Raw genomic sequence first — 18240 nt, 5'->3', positions numbered from 1 at the left:
GAACTGGTGTTGAAAATTTTTACTGTATCTAAAGTCTACATATGCTAATATGTAGACTAATATTTTAGACTAATATGATGAATCTAGGGTTACATGGGTTTTAGATTATGCTACTGCAAAAACAGGCTTTACTGTACAAAAAAAATTTCCATTGTGTATTAGAAATATGGAATTGATGACATACAATTAGGCATTTCTGATTTAGTCTGGTAAAGCCCACTACCATAAATACACACTAATCCTTTCACTACAGTAGTTACCATTGCAAAGCTTTACAAGATATATTCTGGGTATCCATCACTAAATCAAAAAGAAATGTACTTTGCAGTGGAATGAATAATTCCCTGATGCATTCCCAGACCATCCCAAACTTAAACAAAGAACACATTTTATGTACATGTAAGTATGTGGAAGACTTTTTGGGGAACTGCATCTCTGCTTATCCAATTGCAGAAAAGCCTGATCCTGCGATGAACTTTTCTTCAAAGGTGGTATTTTCCACACCGCTACATGCTTGCTAGTTACACTAAGAACAGTATTTTGAATGCATTATGACCAAATATGAATTACATGGCTATTATAGACTATTAAGGGGCTCTGGTAATATTAAATACTAAGAAAGCAAAGCATGAGCGGTTGAGGTGTCACTAGAAAAATCTCAAATGGAATTTAAGTTTGTCTTTGGGTATTTTTTAATGTGCTTTTATTAATGCAAATTAAAAGCCATTGGTCTTATTAGCTGCTGCTTTATTCTATTTTTTTTTCCAGTGAGTTAACTTCAGAACTTTTCAGTGAAATCAGTAACAAAAGATGAATCAGACATAAAAGGATTTGGGTGGTTAAGGGTGTGTCACCAGGTCTTAATTAAACATCCGAGGGAGATATCTGAGCCAACTTATGCCAGACTGACTGGGTACATCCACAATATAGAGAGCGATGCCATGCAGCTCAGGACTGGAAGCTGAATTGCCACACACAAGTCTAACTTAGCGTGCTCCTGTTAGGTTGTGCCTCCCTAAATCATATTGGGTTTTGCTTTCTCATCAATAAGCCTGACGCATCCTCCTCTGATGTGCTTACTTTTATTTTGATGCCTGAATTCTGCTTCTGGGCATGCTGTAGAAAACTGTGGAGAAACTACGTTTCTAACCTCCTGCCTAAACTCCACCAGGTTCCATAAAACTTGCAAATTTCTTCATCCTTGTCAGCCAAGGGGCTCGATCCTATAGATGTGCTGTAGGAGCAACTGGGTTTCACAAAAGCTTAACTGCTTGAAGAGGCAGTGATACTATTTCCCTCTTGTCCTGTCCAAAGCCCTGCCCCAAGTTTATTGATTCAGTAAGAATGTGGTAAATCCAGGTCCAAAACCTTTGTCTAGTTGAAAAAACCCAAACTTTTCCCTCTTGTGAGGAGAGCGAGATTATTCTCTGTTCAAGGACATGAACATGAGTTTAGCTAAAAAGAGACTGAGATTAGGGCACTCATCTGGGCAAGGAGCCATTTGGCTCCTCCAGTTCTAGCTTCAGTGACTACTTATTTGCTGGATGTAACATCTGCTTAGCATAAAACACAGAAAAACATCTCTGGTGCTGGCAATGGAACCCAGAGCTGCCACCGCATTTCATTACTGGTCTGAATAGTTAAGCTTGCTCTTGCTCTCTCTTTCTGAGTCACTGAATATTTGGGTATTTTTACAAAAGGGTGCTTCCCACATGAAGAATACCTCGCAGCTTTGTTCCAGGCAGTCTCCAGCCCAGCAAGTATTTTGTTTTTTGTTGGTTTTGTTTTTTTTTTTTTTTTTTTTAAGGAAGAAATAGTTCTCTGATGCTGATATCACTAAAGGCAGAGAACTTAGTTCTCTCACATTTTGTGTAACAGTGGTAGGTGGCAAGCTTCTAGAGTAAAAGCTTTAAATACCTAAATTTAACAGCTGATTTAAGGTTTCAGTCTTGAGTAGAGGCAAGTAACAGGCATAGATGGGCACAGTTTACCAAGCAACTCCTGCTGTACAGATTTCAGTGGCTTCAAGACTCATGAAATCTGATTCCTGGTTGCTTAGATTCAGTGTCCAGATGCCCACGCTGCCGGGTATTTAAAACAGGCACTGCCCATCAGAGTTTTCCCAATTCCTTTTGTAGATATGACCCTACTCAAGCCCATTCATTTCAGCTTGGTCCATTTCTCTGTGTTCATCTCAGAACGTTTTTTGAGAATATTTCCTTCAAAATGCGCTGCTAAAACCACTGCAGGAACTGAAGTTAACAAGCTGCCTTTAAAAAAAGCAACAACTTGAATGCAATGTGTTGTGATGATTTTACTCCAAACCACACAGTTCTAAGTAAAAATACAGGTTCTGGTAATCAATGACTACCTGGTAATCTTTTTCTAAAATAAAACTTTCATAGTTGCAAAACGTTTAGAAATGTGACTTCTACAAACCTCACGCTCAGAAGCCAGCTGAAGGGAAGTCCACCCTTAATGATTTGTTTTCAAATCTCATGATCTTAAGCCACTTTTGTGTGGTGAGGGCAAGAGCTGACAAGTGATGTTTGAATACATGAAATTGGCAAGCACAAGCTAAGCAGCACAGACAGAACAGGGGTCAGCCGACATGTCTCTTCACCAGATACTGTTTTTAATAGCTTATAACTTCACCATGCTTTAACCATGGATGCTGAGGCTTTCCATTCCAGGTGTCTGCCTCAGGCGATTTTTTTTTTTTTTTTGAGCCAGAGTAGTTCAGCTGGTTCTGAGATGATTTTTTTTTTTTTTACTAACTCCAAGGACCTTTTCTTTGAAGAAGTCTAGTAACACCACTTGAAGTCTGGTGGCATGCAGCCATTGTTTCAAGCTCTTGCCTACTGCTATCATATACTCTAAGAAAAATCTAAAGATACTATATTACGTAAAACTATCTATGATTCACATGAACAAAGACAATTAATATCCACAAAAGGAGGTAGGTGCAGCTGCATCTCTTCAGCATGGATGAAAGGTACCTCCATGGTCTGCTTAATCTACCCCTCTGCTCTGAGACAGAATCAAGTATGTGTAGCTCATCTTCCAGACAATTTTGGAGGTTTTACATATCTGGTGATAATAAGGATTTCATAGTCACTTTAATAACACGCTCCCTTGTGAGACCTCCATACAGTCAAATTTTTCTCCCTCTAGTATCCAAGTTAAATTTCCATTGCTAAATATAAAGCATACTGCTTCCTGTCCTGCACTCAGTAGACAAGGAGAAATAAGGTTGATCACTGTCATCTTTGCTACCTAGTGGAATTCTCTCAATGCCAGCCATAAGCCAGTTGGCTTGAGCAAACCTTTTGTCTTACAAAGGCAAGTTAACAGTTTGGGTTTTTTTTTCCACAGAGTATCACAGGATATCAAAATTAAACTAACTCTACCACAATGGTTGAACCTTATCCTGAGACACCTGGTATCTAAGAAATATCTTTTTCTTCTAATCATGTGAACAGTTGCACAAATGAAAATATTTATAACTTTATCTTCGGTAGTGTCATCCTCTGGCATCTTACTGCTGGCTTACAGGCACCCTGCAGCAAAAATTGGGGAGAACAGATCTGTCTGCTGCAGACCCTCCATACTGTTTGGTGAGTTTTGTATTTTGCAAATAAAAACACATTAAGCAAAACTGTTTCAAGGCCAGACCACTGCCTACGTCTTTGACAGTGTATATAGATAGCTCTAACTGTACTAAATGCAACATAGCTATCCCAGGATTTAATCCTGCTAATACCAAATAAAGACATCCCAAGCATTGTCAGGAGACCAAGAAGCAAGAATGTGAAGCCAGGAATTTAAAGTAAATGTAACTGTCAGATGCAAGGAAATATTAAAAGTGGATGGCTGTTAACTTCCATTTAGATGACACGGGCAGTATTCTCATTCCTACTGACCTTAACAGCACCTGCCCATGTGCCATGAAGTCCTTGAAAGTAAAGGGTATCAGCTAATCACCCGGGACCTGACATGGCTGAAGAGAAATCACATTTGCATAATTGTACTTGATCCTTCTTTCCAACCATTCTGAACTGAAAAAATGTATCATGAAATGTATAACTCCTGCCATCATGGAGGATGTAAAAGACTACAGTTAGGGTAAAAAGCTTTGAAAAGGTAAATAATATGTGTTTTAAAAGCCTTTATAAGGAAAAGAGTTCTTGCCATCATTTAAGAAGTGATTGCCAAGATTACTAATGCAACAGAAGGTTTGATTACTTTTTTTCAAACATTAGCAAACTTTTTCAAACTTTTCTTCTGGAGCATGATCTTGCAATTATACAGCTACTATGAAAATAAAAAAAACCCACCACACATACCCTAAATGTATCTGATAACTGTTTGGTATTTAAAATTTTACTTTTTTTTTCCCCGGTAGTTTTTCATATGGACATATATAATCATAGCACGGCAGACTCATCAAGCAGAGAACTACTGGACTATCTGCTTCATTTAATGAATTGAGCCTGTTATAAGTAACACCTACATTCAGTCATACACTGAAGACTACGTGTTTTAAAAACGGTCCTGATGAAAGTCCTCTAACATTGCACTGCTGAAGCCCTGTTTGAACTAGAGAAACCTTGTGTGATAAGACTTTGTGCTGAAGTTTCAAATCCTCTGATAAGTTTGTTCCTGGCTGTACTTCTAAATATTTTTTTCCCAAGCTGATTTATTACATAAACAAAGTCCACATCAGAGCTACACATCGTTCAGCCCTAGAGATGTGGTTTTTTTCGCTCTCAATTTATGAAAACACAAAGGCTCCAAAATAAAAACAGCTAATGGTAGTACCGCTTTCCAAATGCCGGGTTTCATCAAATGTTTATTTGAGGACAGTGACACCAAGCGGCAGAGACGACTTAAGTTCCCTTTTTCCCTCCAGCTGTTCTTAACTGCAGTTCCTTCAGCACAGAAAAAGCAGAATACAGTTAACTATGCTGCAACTTCCAACTGCCTTATTTGTATATTTATACATTAGTGTATTTCAACAGCACTTGATTTTTGAAAAGTTGACCTCGATATAAAAGTCATCTGCTTAGCAAAAAACTGATTTTTTCCTCCAGATTAAGGAAAAGATTTCTTCTTTATTTACAATACGCTGTTGGATTTCATGTCCTTTGCTGATGTGTGGTATAATGAACTGCTGCACTTTGAGGATTTTCATGGAGAAGCCTTTTCTGGCATTTCTACCACCTCTCCATACACTGTTGAAAAATTCTTGCTTTTTCACCTTTATTTTCGTTGATACCATGAACAAATGACCTTTCACCTCAAACCTAAGTGTTGACTTTTCCATCCTGACTTTGAAAATCTGCTTCCTCATCAACGACTCAAAGTATTTTTAGAGGCATAAATAACTCCAATAATAATTAGATAAATACGGCACTGAGAATGTTAAAAAGTGAATGTAACTTGTGCTTGAATAAATACTAAGAGTGTTACTTTTTACCCCTTTATTCCATTCCTTCATATTGCCCAGTTTAAAAAAAAAAAACAAAAACCCCAAATCAGTACCCTAAAAAGAATCATTACTTTTTCTACATCTCAGTGCACATTAACCCCACATATTAGTGAGAAAAGGGTAGTACTTCACGAGTTACCTTTTTTGTTATAGGCAAGAAAGATTTTCCTGATGCAGTCATTATCTCCTTGCACTATGGTGAAAGCAGTGACAAAATACTTTCCTTTCAGAAATAAAACTGAAATTGGCATTGGTTCCCCACACAGCAAATGCAAAATACTTTCAGATGACCCCAAACAGTAATAGAAACCAGACCTGAGGTAACTGCAGAAGAGGAAGCCTCTACTGAATGACATTTTGCCAACAGTCCTATCTTAGCACAATGCAATGTCTATACAATGATCTCAAAATGTCTATTTCATATACATGGTTATGTAAGATACCGCTTATTTGGAATAAGGATACTCAGTTACACTGAAGCGAATGAGATATCCTTTGAACAAGAGGAATAACAAATTATTCCAAATGATCAAGGGTCTCAAAGTCTAGCCCATAAGGAACTCCTAAGCCGAATTTTTAAAAGTATGAAGTTCTTTCACTGGTGTTTCCACTTGAATTTTATCTTAATACAAGTTATCTATGCCAAGGTTACAGTATTTTAGAATTTTTCACCTAAGGCATCACAATTGTTGACCTTTTTCTTGAAGCCCATCTAGCATCTTAAAAGGATGGACTTCCTGTGCTGCTGAGTGGATCTGTTACACTTCTTTTATACACCTTATATGAGTTTGAACAGAATAGTACCAAATTCAATGGAAGTATGTCAACACAGTCATTTAAGTATGTGCTTAAGTCTTAGCAGGATCAGTGCTTGTACAAATACAGGTGTCAAGCCAGAAGTGAAAGACATAAACACTGAACAAGGGTATATTGCTCTTGAAGATGAATTGCTCTTAAGAAGAAAGGGGAAAAAATTAAATCCCTGACATGTTCATGTAACTGAATAAAAAGAAAATATTTTCATCTCTTCAACTGCCCACTGCTCCCTGAGAGCTGAGCCTCTGGAAGACAGTTACATGTTCAAACAGTTTTGAAAATTTTTTTCATCAATGTCAATTTATGACTTATCCTACAAAATTCCCTAAAAAAATAAAGAGATGTCTCTCTTCTGAAGAAAGCAACACACTTGTATAAAAGACAGTTGAGAGTATCTGAACTACCATCATCATCACTTATAATCCCTACTCTTTCTCCACTTTCTCTTCTACTACTTGGATGTCAAGATACTCAGATTAATTCAAAATGGCAGTGACTACAAACCACAAGATGATTTTATTTTGGCAGAGCTTGTGATGCTTCTTCTATACTTTTGCTTATTTCAATCACCAGTATCATCCTCTACTAGGACTCTGTTTCAGTAAGAGAGATCTACTAATATATTCATCTTTGTAGTGTTGCCTGAATTTTTAGTGTCATAAGCAGCATTTCAGTAGTCTTTCATTATGAAGTCTTCACAGATTTGCAGAGTTAGGTGTTTTTACACCTCACAGCCAATCACTTTTCCACTACCTTCTCCTTTTGGACTCCTTTTGTATTATGCTTTTAATCAGGGATTTGTTCTCTCACTCTTCTATTTTTTTCCACACTTTTCTGTCACCCTTCTCTGTGTCTACTGAGTTCTGTATTTTGCAGATCAGCACGCCTTTTCCAAAGACTTGTTTGTGAAAGGGGAATTCAGAGCTAAGCCTCACATTTCAGGCTTCTATCATGCCATCAGAGTCTTCTCCAGGTTTTGAAAATATAATAACAAATAGTCATGTAATTTAAAAAAGCAACAAAAAGACATGCCATTTATTATGATTAATAAATCACTAGAACAGTCTTAGAAAAATATTTAGGGTTCACACTTCCTAATTAGATACCTAAATACTCATAAATTGGTAATCTGTTAGTCCCTTAAAAACCTTTCTAAATGTGGTTCACAGGACTTTAGTATCCCAAACCCTACTGAAGTACTTAACAAAAATTCTTTCTGTTCTTTCCAGTGTTTAAAATAAAAGTACTCTTCATCCCCAGGCTTCTTATGGAACAAGTGGAATGCCACCATGCTGCAGAATTCATACATAGGGATCAAAATGAGAGGTGTAGGTTTATAAGAAAAAAGCACCCTTTAAATGTCACTGATAAATGATAAAGACAAACATACTCTTGCATCATGCAGTACTGCCATTGTCTTCCAGTCACAATCTATAACCTTGGTTAAAACACTTTTTTCTTTCAACTGCTTAGAATTTAATAGTGGAAACCCCCCTTTATTTATAGTGAAGCTGGCAAGTTTCATTTGAAGACAGCGCATTATGTTTTAACTTCATGAAGATATGCAAACTGTGCACTCACATAACTAAGCCTTCTAAAACACAAGCTATTTCTACTTCTACTTGGCCAAGCATCAGGAACTGCAGTGGTTTCTGGTTAATTCAAACTGCAGGATCTAATAGGAATGCAATAGCATCTACAAGCGGTGTTAGTACTTACATCCAAGCTTCCTTCACTTGTAGATGCAGAACTAAAAACATCCTCCTCACCACAATCTCTGTTCATCCTCAAGTATTCTTCTGTCTGCAACACAAATAAGTATCCTACAGAGCAGCAGCAAAGGAAACAAAACTACAAAAACATGCCAGAGCAAAACACCAAACCCCATCACAGAACCAAGGCAAACTGTCTCAGTAGTGCTGGACCTGACTGCTGAGAGACTCTGAAGTAGTCTGCAAAATTCCCTGATGTAGGCAAGGCGTTAAGAAATTCTTTATCAAAAAGATTTAAGAACAACACTTGGGCAAGGATGAAAATAGATAGTAACTAATTCCTGTAATATTGGTGACTAGATTGCTAGTCTCTGCTACACCCACAGACACAGGGGAACAAAGAGAGCTTCTTCCTTGCCATTTCTCCATGAAGGAACTGTTTCTGTGCACTAGCATGCACTCTGCTTAAGCCTAGATCCCATGATTGTCTGCACAGGACCTCTGCTCTACTGGATTGCTTAGCAGTGCCAATTTGATCTGGATTTAGCCTCAGGCAAATGACTACATTTAACATCAAAAAGGAATGGAGTTCATGCCACCTTTATGTTTTTTATGCCCAGCTGCAGGAGAACAGAAGGTAACTGATCCAGCATAAAATTAGAATGGAGAGAACAAGATGATACCTGATCTGGCATTAAGCCTGCCAGCACAAAGTTAACCGAAGAAATACTTTCAAGAAATTTGTATCAACCATGAGAACAGGACTTTGCTTTCATTCTGTGTCATGCTGCTTTCAATACAGCAGCAAATTTTTTTTAGTAAACTTAGATCTACTGTATTGTCACACCACAATTACTGCTTTCAGTGAGCTAGCTGAGAAAGAAAGCATGTGTGTGGGCACGGAAATCTGAGCATAGGCCTGTAGTGTGCAGTGACACCTGATCCAGGACAGTTTGCAACACAGGCAAACACTCTTCTTCCCTTGCAAAAGAAATTGCCTTCCCCTTGCAAAAGCCTGCAACTCTTCAGTGCTACTACTGAGCAAGACTTTGAACAATTCTTCCTATCAAATAACTCTAAAATACAGACTGTGTATGACCACATACATACACATACATCACAGCAAATCATAATGCAAACAAACAAAAAAATTAAAACAAATTTGTAGAACCAACTTAAAGTCTAGTGGAGGAGTAAAAATGTAAGAATAACCATAAAGAGCAGAGTTTAAGCACTCTGGGGTTTTGATTCCAGTTCCCTGAAATCACAATCCCTTCATAAACCTACCAAATCCTTTCTTAAAAACACTTCAATTATTTACCCTCATTCTGCTCAGTCTGTTCAGCAGTTTCATTGCTGTTTGGGATGGAAACTTTTCACAATGCCAAGTCAGATGTATTATAGCTACTTAACACCTGCTTGCTCCTGTGTGCTGCGCTGTTTTCAGTTTTCAGTAGTTCTTCCATCTACTGGGTTTCAGACTCCAAGAGGTTTGTATTGAAAAGGCAACAGTGATTTCTTTGCTTGACTAAACAAAGTGACAGAAATGACCAAGAAAAATCAATTAACTTGTCAGAACTAACAGCAAGAAAGACTTAGACCTTTTCCTCAGATTTAGAAGCTCTTTCTGACTTGTAAGTTCCTACTTTCTCCCAAGTCAAATCTTCAATATCCTTAGCATCTATTAAAATGTGTATTTTAAAAAACTCAGAGTATAGCCTAATTTGCCTTTGATTAACAAACACAAGAAAGAGAACAGAAAAAATAAGAGAAGAGTTTGCAATCTTGGAATACTCATCCCAAATTCTGCTCTGAAAAATCCACTGCAGTAACCAGAGAACCAGGATACTTCATAGCAGTGTTTCCTAAGGTTGTAAGCATAAATACTTTAAAACTTAAATCTGATCTGCTTCAGGAGCTAGAACTCCAAGAGCACAGACTTCATACACAAGGTCATAAAAATGAAATCAAAGGACAAACTATGATGCAGAAACCGCATGCTATAATATAATTGGTTCTTCCAGAGGAACTACAGTCCCATAGCATGCTCTAGAGGCTAAAGCTGAGCTCCCTTGTTTACTTGATTCTTCCAGGTAGATATGGCATTATTGCTCCAATTATGCTTTCATTCCCTTCTAAATTGGAAAATTTTCTGTAGAAAAATACTCTGAAAATTACTGACTTATCTCATAAAATACAGTGTCTATGAGTCCTTTAAGGATGGTAAGAATAGTTTAGCATCTATGACAGATGTGGTTTTTCAACACAACCGTTCACAATGTCCATAAAGGAACCTATTTCCCAGCAAAAGCACTCCAAATTTGATCATAATCAAAAAGGCAAAGAGCTAATAGAGATTTTGGAAAGCTTTCACAGTTTTAAAAACATGACTGAGAAGACTGGAAGAGTAAGTGAAAACACCAGTCTATCAGCAAGCATTTGTTTCTTACTGCCAGTTAGTCAGACAGACACACATTTTATAATTCCACTCCAAAAGCCTTGAAGGGCTCTTTAAACTAGACGAAAGAAAATTCCCTTTTTACTCTGACATCCTAGAGTATTACATACTTTACAATCAAAATCAGTTAAAACTATTATTTTTAGCAAAGGATGCAAAAAGTATGAAGCTAAAAGCCCACCTTTCTTTCTGTGTTCTTGTGTCAGAAAGTTTTTCTATATTTTATTTCTGTGGTAAATGAAAAATTCTTCATAAAGGCATCTCAATAGAAGATAATTATTTTATATGAAATTTCTACATTTTCCAATTCAAGATAACAGACAAAGTTTAAAATGCCTAACAGATACTCCAGCAGACACTGATCCTTCAGTTCAGTACTCCAAGTTACTTCTACACCAGATTTATCGGCTTTACAGACTTGGATATGGCAGTAGCGTGACTGCACAGAGCTTCCTAAAGGTATAAATGCTTCAAAAGAGATTATCACCCATGCACACAAGAGGTCATAAGACACATCTACTTGATATCTTAATTGTTCTATATTACATCAGTTCTTTCTTAAATGCATTTTATGACCTGAGCACTACTAATAAGCAGACATAGGTTGCTTGAAACTACTGCCCATTGTTAACACTTATTGAACCCACAGCATTACAAAAACAAAGGAAAAAGTAAATGGTCAACATGCTTGGCTCTTTCAATAAGCAGCTGATATCTCCATCAGGCTGCACTGATACACACAGTTTATGCACCTGTTAACAGATTACTTACTCCCTGGAAGGAAAAGGAAGGCAGGCCAAACAAATGGCACCACCCACAGACATAACAGATTTAGAAAGAAATAAATTCTCTTTAGTAAGCAGTACTCTGCTGAACACTTACCTTGCTACTTCTTCTATCAGCGTTAAACAATCCCAAAAGTCGTGTCTTTTCTTTTTCTATTGCATCATTGCTTACTGAAGTCTTTCGATTTGGTTCTGAAACAATTTTAATGGAATAGTTTTTACATTTCTGAAATAAAGATTCAGTATTTTAAAGCATCCTGGATTGGTGCTGGATTTTTTTAAAGCTGGGGATGTTATGGACTGGATTATTTAAGTAACTGCCAGATCCTGCACTTTATTGGTCATCAAGCTTTTATTTGTTCTGAGTATGTTCCAAAATCTAATGGAGGTAAATGGAACAATTTAATAAACTGCACCAAGTTTTCAATCACAATTCAGCAACCCTTATTAAAAGGCAAAACATGAGAAAATTTCTGAATATGTCTCAAAACGCAGAGAGTACTGTAATACTAAAAAAAACGCAAACACTTAAAAAAAGATATTATAGTGAATATCTTTAACAATTCAGAAGTGTGACTTAATACTGTGAAATTAAAGGAAAGATTCTCAAAATGGATTTGGATAAAGCTCCATAAACCTCTCATTTGGAAACAGGCCTCTCCTTAGAACTTAAACCAGCTGGTTATGGTCATCTTTTCTTATCTTGGTGCTTTTACTTCAGGTGGGAAAAGAGGGGAATTTATAGGTATTTCAGGCTGTAAGAGCTCAACCGTGTGACTTCCTTGAACCTGCTTAAGGAATTGTATGAATTCTCAATCTATTTAGTCTATGTTCATTTTCCCCCTTCAGTTTCTCATCCGCAAGCTGGATGAGCAAAATGATACAGTACAGGAAACAACCACATGCTTCCCATTCAATATACAAACTATAAAGCTCTCTCTTTTTCAATGGACTCTACATAATGCTTGAAAATCTTTCTCTCTGGTTCCAAACACATTGGAGAATTTCACTAGCATACAGAAAGTTTAATTTGCAGGAAAGAATTTTATTTTGTTATTATTTACTTTATTATATGCTTAATAACAATTAAGGAACAAATTCAAAATTAGTTTTTGTCAACACAAAATAAAGATTTCTTTCACAAAAAAAATTCTAATCCCAGAACTCCTCTAAACGTATTTGCATATCACACAAAGCACATGATTTTCACATAGACCACTACTGCATATAAACAATGTCAGGTGTTAGAACGTGTTAAGCACAGACAGTAGTTCAAAGTGCACCCAAACAAAAGCATGGAGAAACTATCCTTAAGAAAGGCTACAACTACACTGATATCAAATACAGTAATAAAATAATACTTTTCTTAAATACTAAGCAATACATATGCTCATTTGTTCATCAGAAACTGCTGGTTTTCTGCTTGGGGCTGGGCTGTAAGTAGATATGGATCTTGATTCCCATATTCATATAGTCTTCAACTATAAACATTAATGCTGAAAGTCTAGCATAATTTATGTCACTAGCAGCTGATCATCAACTTTGCCATTAAGCAGTGTATAATCCCAATAAACTGAGATTTAACCATAGCCTGTGGTCCCAAAAGAATGAGTCTTTATTAATCTGAACCACTTTTTCTTAGATAAATACAGCAGATATTCCCTCTAGTATTAAACTCCATAAGAGAGGAAGCCACAGCTGAGTAATTACAGAAGGTTAGGGGGCATAGTACTGCATCAGTGAAGCCAAGATGCCACAAGCTAAGAGTTGCTCAATAGCTGCCACCCACTGAAGGTGGGCTTCCTTTCTTCCTTCCCCAAAATTTAAAGAAGTTATCCAGTTTTATTTTGGTTATGTTGTGTCTACTAGTAATGCAAAGAAGTAAAGCCAGTTAGAAATCAACCATGCCTTTCTTGAGGATAATTATTTTAAGCAATGTATTAAAACAGAGTTAGTGGGGGAAGAGGATATTCTAAATACACACATTTCCTGTTTAACTGGAAGCAGAAGCACAGGTGTAACCTAATCAAACCCCACATACCGTAACAATTCAGAAGTCAGCATCTTTTCAATGTGTAAATATACATTTGATATTAAAATGCTTTGCTGTGTGTAAATTGAAACCAGTGGAAGATCTCAGTGACCTCAAAATATTCTACCTTTGCTACTAAATAAATTTTCAACCCAAGAGACCTCTGAAATGTTAGTCATTCTGAAATTCAACTAATCATGCTTTAAGTAACCTGAACAGGCTTGGTATCTGTATAGAAACATATCATACTACAGAATAGTTAAATAGCAGGATTTGTTAATTGCTGGCATCTTAATGACAATTCCTGAAGAGGTAGTATGCACAGAAGTGTTTGTTCTGACCAGCAGCACAGACACATACACGAAACTTTGAAAAGACAACACAGATTGAAAACAGTTTGTTTCTCTACAGCATTTTACTCAACATTCTTAAAGATCTATATCTACGAAACCCACATTAAACACAGTGCGAAGTGACAGACAGTTTTCCTTCAGCAGCATTGTACAGTACCTCTATAGTTCAGAGAAGGTTCAGACTGAGTTTTTGATGGAGGAACTGGAAAAGGCAGGCAATGAAAGGATAAGAGAAAACACATTAAAGTTCTAATACTGCCTCGTAAGGCAAAATATTCATTAATTATTCCTAGCACTTTTTTTCCTAAGTATTACAGAAAAAAAAATGTTGACTGACAACAGACATGCAGAGCTGCTACTGAAGCAGTTTAACTGTGTTTGTATTAATTTCTGATTCACTCACGAAGCTGCTTCAACTGCTAAATCGAATTAAGTAAGCAGGTGGCAGCAGAGCTTTTCTTTTAATAATTCTTCAGCACTTGGTATTTCTGTTTCAGGGAAGGAAAGACTGATGAGTTTTTCTAGTATCTGCTCTTACAAGCACAGCCTAAGCTTTTAGCACCTTTGATGCGTTACTTGTTAGTGGGAAAGTATTTAAAAAATCTGTATGTTCTGATAACTAAACAGGCTGAATAACTACTCAATGCACAATTCACAGACCAACAGCTACTAAAACCAATGGGTTTATTCCTCTCGGAGATTACAACTGAGAAAATGGAAGAAGGAATTTGATGAAACAAAGGAAAAATTCCTGTAAATTTTATGTACATTTACTGGTTTTCTCAGACACCATGGTACAGAGTAAGAGGAAGACAGAAAAAGCTGAAATACACTCAGGATCAGGATAAGGAGCATATACATCATCCTTTTTGTTTGAAAGGAAAGAGTTTAAGGCAGGCATTATTATGGTAATTACTCTGTAAGTTGTCCCTGGAGTATGTTGAACAAATCCTGTTGAATACTCTGCCTATTCAATATGTTGCTCCAAAATGGTTAGCTTAATTACAAGTAAATGTCTTAAAACAATAAACATGCAATTGAGTTATGATGTGCTGTCAACCTCTCTTTTGAACATCCTAACAATTCAAAGGAATAGGAGATATTTAGTTTACTTAGAAGTCTAAACCCATTGAAATTTGACTCGCACAAAGGCAGAACTGTCACTTATCAAAGGAGTTGGAAAGAAGAGACAGAACGTCAACATAAATAAATAACTTTATAAATAAAAAATGAGCCTGCAGCTCAGCATCTACAAGAATGACATTATCTAAACAATAAATAAGGACATTTACTGTGCTGGAAGTGATACCAATTGAGACAAACTGCAGGAGACAATTTTAATGAATATCACTTTCTGACCTGAAAGGAAGTAGTTCTTGTCAATGTGTATTTTTAAAGCAGGTATATTTTAAAGCACATCACATAATTATGCTATTTGAATACGTAATCAGTCGATAAAACTCAAGTCTAAGAAGTAGCTACTACAATGTCGACTATCAGAACAGAAAGTGAGGATAAATAAACAAGAGAACAAAATTTCAAATACAAATACCTCTTAGTTCCTCTTCACTAAACCATCAATAACTTCGTCTCTGAGCCTATCCAGTCTGTTTCTCATAAAAGCTGGGCTGTCGCCTCTGCCTCTCAGCTTTCACAGCTGCCATGACTATGGCATGTCTCTTCTTTCTTTCTCTCCAAGCCACAGCACAGGTGAATGTCAGGCTCTGCCTAGACGAGGCCCCTGTGTTACGCCCACCTCTACCGACAGCAGCTCCAGGATGTAGCAAAGCTCCTCCTTCTGCCCTGCCCCAGGCCAACCTGCACCCTGCCAGAGAGCAGCCCAGCCTGGCACAGGGCCCAAGAGCAACCAAGGACGGCTGGGCATGTTGCTGACCTGGCTGCTGCTCAGGGCACGGCTCACTGAACAAACTCATGCTGCTCTCTGGACTGAGATGTCACTTTGCTGTTTCAGCTGGACTCCAAAGGAATGGCAGCACAAATGCTTTTAAGTTGCCCATATTGTTGTCACATTATATAACCCTGCAGAAACTTCTTTTGGTCTCAGCTCACCTTTTTTCCTGTCCCAGGCATACAGCTCCTTTATCCCCAGCTCCTCCAAGGACTTGGTAAGCTCCAGTTCCTCCCCAGTTATGCCATCTCGCAGAAGAACAATGTGCTCTTGACTGACTTCACACTTCTCACAAATAGCTGGGATGATGTTGTGAAGAGGCACCTCTGGACTAACTCGAACCACAGCCTTCTGTGTTTTCAGGTAGTTCACTACCAGCCTCACAGATTTCTGCAGAAACAAACACAAACTCTCAGTCTCACCTCTGTGATGGCATTGTACAACAATTTTACAATGAGAAATGCACTGCGGAATTCCATATTGTCTTGACTATTCTCAGGCAAATTTAACCCAAATTGCAAAAAAATGTTATTAAAAAAAAAAAAAACAAACTCAGACCTCCCTTGCCACTAAGGAGACATTAACAAGAACAGGCCAAGAAGGAAAAGGGATCAGGGACAGAGGTAATTTGTGAATGTTCACAAGTACCACTCTGAAAGATGTGAGAGTATAATTAGATATTGATTCAGAATAATAAAAATTTCAGCAAACATTTGGAAAATGGCTTCTTCTGAATCTTCACAGTAATGTGAAATACATTTATTAACGATCAGTCGTCTCCCATATCTTTAATAAAGATGGCAAACAAAATATCACCAAAACTCCATGTACCTCCATACAACCCCATAACTCTCATTTCAGTCATTACTGCAAATTTCAATCACCCCAATCTTCAGATTTCCATCTATCCAACCATGTGCAACATTTTGCCTAAATGTCTAGACTAGCCTCTACCAATCTGCATGCAAAACAGTTAAGCTAGTAAAGCAGGTTATAGTCAATCAAGTCTCTCCCATCCAGTTTCAAGATGAAAAGATTGGAAGAACTACTTGAAATCATAGGAATGAAATGATGTTTCATGGCACCATTTTAGCCCGACAGAGTACTGACCTCAGGGACTCTTGGCAGAGGTCGCTTTGCCTTCTCTTCAGGAACCTTCTCTTTCAGAAGTATTGTCTCTACATCCAGTGCTCCTATCAAAGTGTTTGGCTTGTAACTCAGAACTTGTTGAGTTCCCGAAGACTTCAGTTCAAGACTGTGTTGGGATGGATTTAAGTGATACTGGCTGCATAAATCAACTAATACATCCATCACAGCTTTACTGCAAGGAAGAAGACATTCACCATTAGCATGAGAAAAAACAGTTGCTACAAAATTTACCTCAGTTTTAAGACGGGAGGAAAAAAGACAATACAAGCTGTGGATGTGTCACTAGTTAACCATCTTTATGAGTGAACAGTGCTAGTCCTTTGAAATGCTAAACAGATCAGATAAAATGATAGGAATTAAATATATTCGCACTTTGGTGTGTGTTTATGAGCTGGCAATTAACTATTCACTCTGAGGCAGACAACAGTGCCAATCATAGCACTAACCAACATAAGCCAAGTGCAGACAACGTGCAACTTATCTACTAAATCCATACATTAAACTCTCCAATTCAAATGCTGTTCTTTAACATGAAGACAAAATATAAATAAATTATGCACTCATAGTCCAGTAAACTCTACCTAGATTTGAATCATCACATAACAGAATCCAAAATGGAGCATTTAAATATGGAACAAACAGTAGAGAGGATTTATTTTTCCAGCTTACAATTTTGAGCTCCCCAAATCCATTTGACACCAGCAGTATTTTCAAGTACAAGAGATCCTGTCCATATTTATTTTGGTGAGGATATTAACCCTGTATAAAAATATCTGGTATTGAGTATTTGCATTATCAGTAACTCTTACTGCAGATGTGATTCTTAAACTACGAGATTAAAGAAGTCAGCAACTATCCCTCTCTTATTTCATGCCTCTGCACAGAGGTACTCCATTTTGTGTCAATAACTCAATATTCACTGTCTGACACAGCCGATACGAACTGTGCTCCCGCACACCTTGGAAATCCTCTTCTACCATGATTTTGAAGGGTTCTTTTTTTTTTTTTCCCCAGCCTTCTCTGCTAAAATTCTATACAGGATCACAGAAACCAAATTTATTAAAACTGGTAATTTTCTGAAAACCTTTGGTTTCATAAACCATTTTCTGTCATTAAAAAAACATTGTAAGTTGAAAAAAACTTCCAGCTGTAGTTGAAGACTGTCATATACAGTGGGATATTTATCTTCTAGCAGAAGTGAAAACAATTGCATACACAGTATATTTGCCAAAAGAACTGTTACCTCTTCTAATGTTTAAACTGGAAAAACTGTATACAGATTCAAAACGCAAGCAAATTTAAAGAAAATTAAATACTTCAAAGATTATTATCTACCACCATTACATCTGTGGCTCAAGACCTGCCCTTCGAACTGCAAGCTGTTGGCATCTGGGAAATTACTCTCTGGGAGGGCTGCCAATATTGTTTCTGTGGGTATGTTGTTGGCCAACAACTGATCAACAAATTGGTGAAAAACCCCAGAGAGCCAATGGCAAAGACAATGACAATGGAAAAAACAATTCCTTATTAACAGG

General features: G+C 37.2%; 1 protein-coding gene across 1 annotated transcript in view; it reads right to left on the bottom strand.

Moving 5' to 3' along the window:
* Positions 1–18240, bottom strand: part of COBL (cordon-bleu WH2 repeat protein) — a 156370-nt gene that overhangs the window by 90654 nt on the left and 47476 nt on the right. Inside the window, 3 exon segments of the mRNA XM_050321972.1 lie at positions 11360–11454; positions 15718–15946; positions 16667–16877. Of these exon segments, the coding sequence (XP_050177929.1) occupies positions 11360–11454; positions 15718–15946; positions 16667–16877 (535 nt within the window).

This window comes from Myiozetetes cayanensis, unplaced genomic scaffold, assembly GCF_022539395.1.
Source record: "Myiozetetes cayanensis isolate MyiCay16 unplaced genomic scaffold, myiCay2020 scf1, whole genome shotgun sequence".
Lineage (NCBI taxonomy): Eukaryota > Metazoa > Chordata > Aves > Passeriformes > Tyrannidae > Myiozetetes > Myiozetetes cayanensis.
Note: the sequence above shows the minus strand (reverse complement) of the source record. Positions and strands in the feature narration are given on the sequence as shown.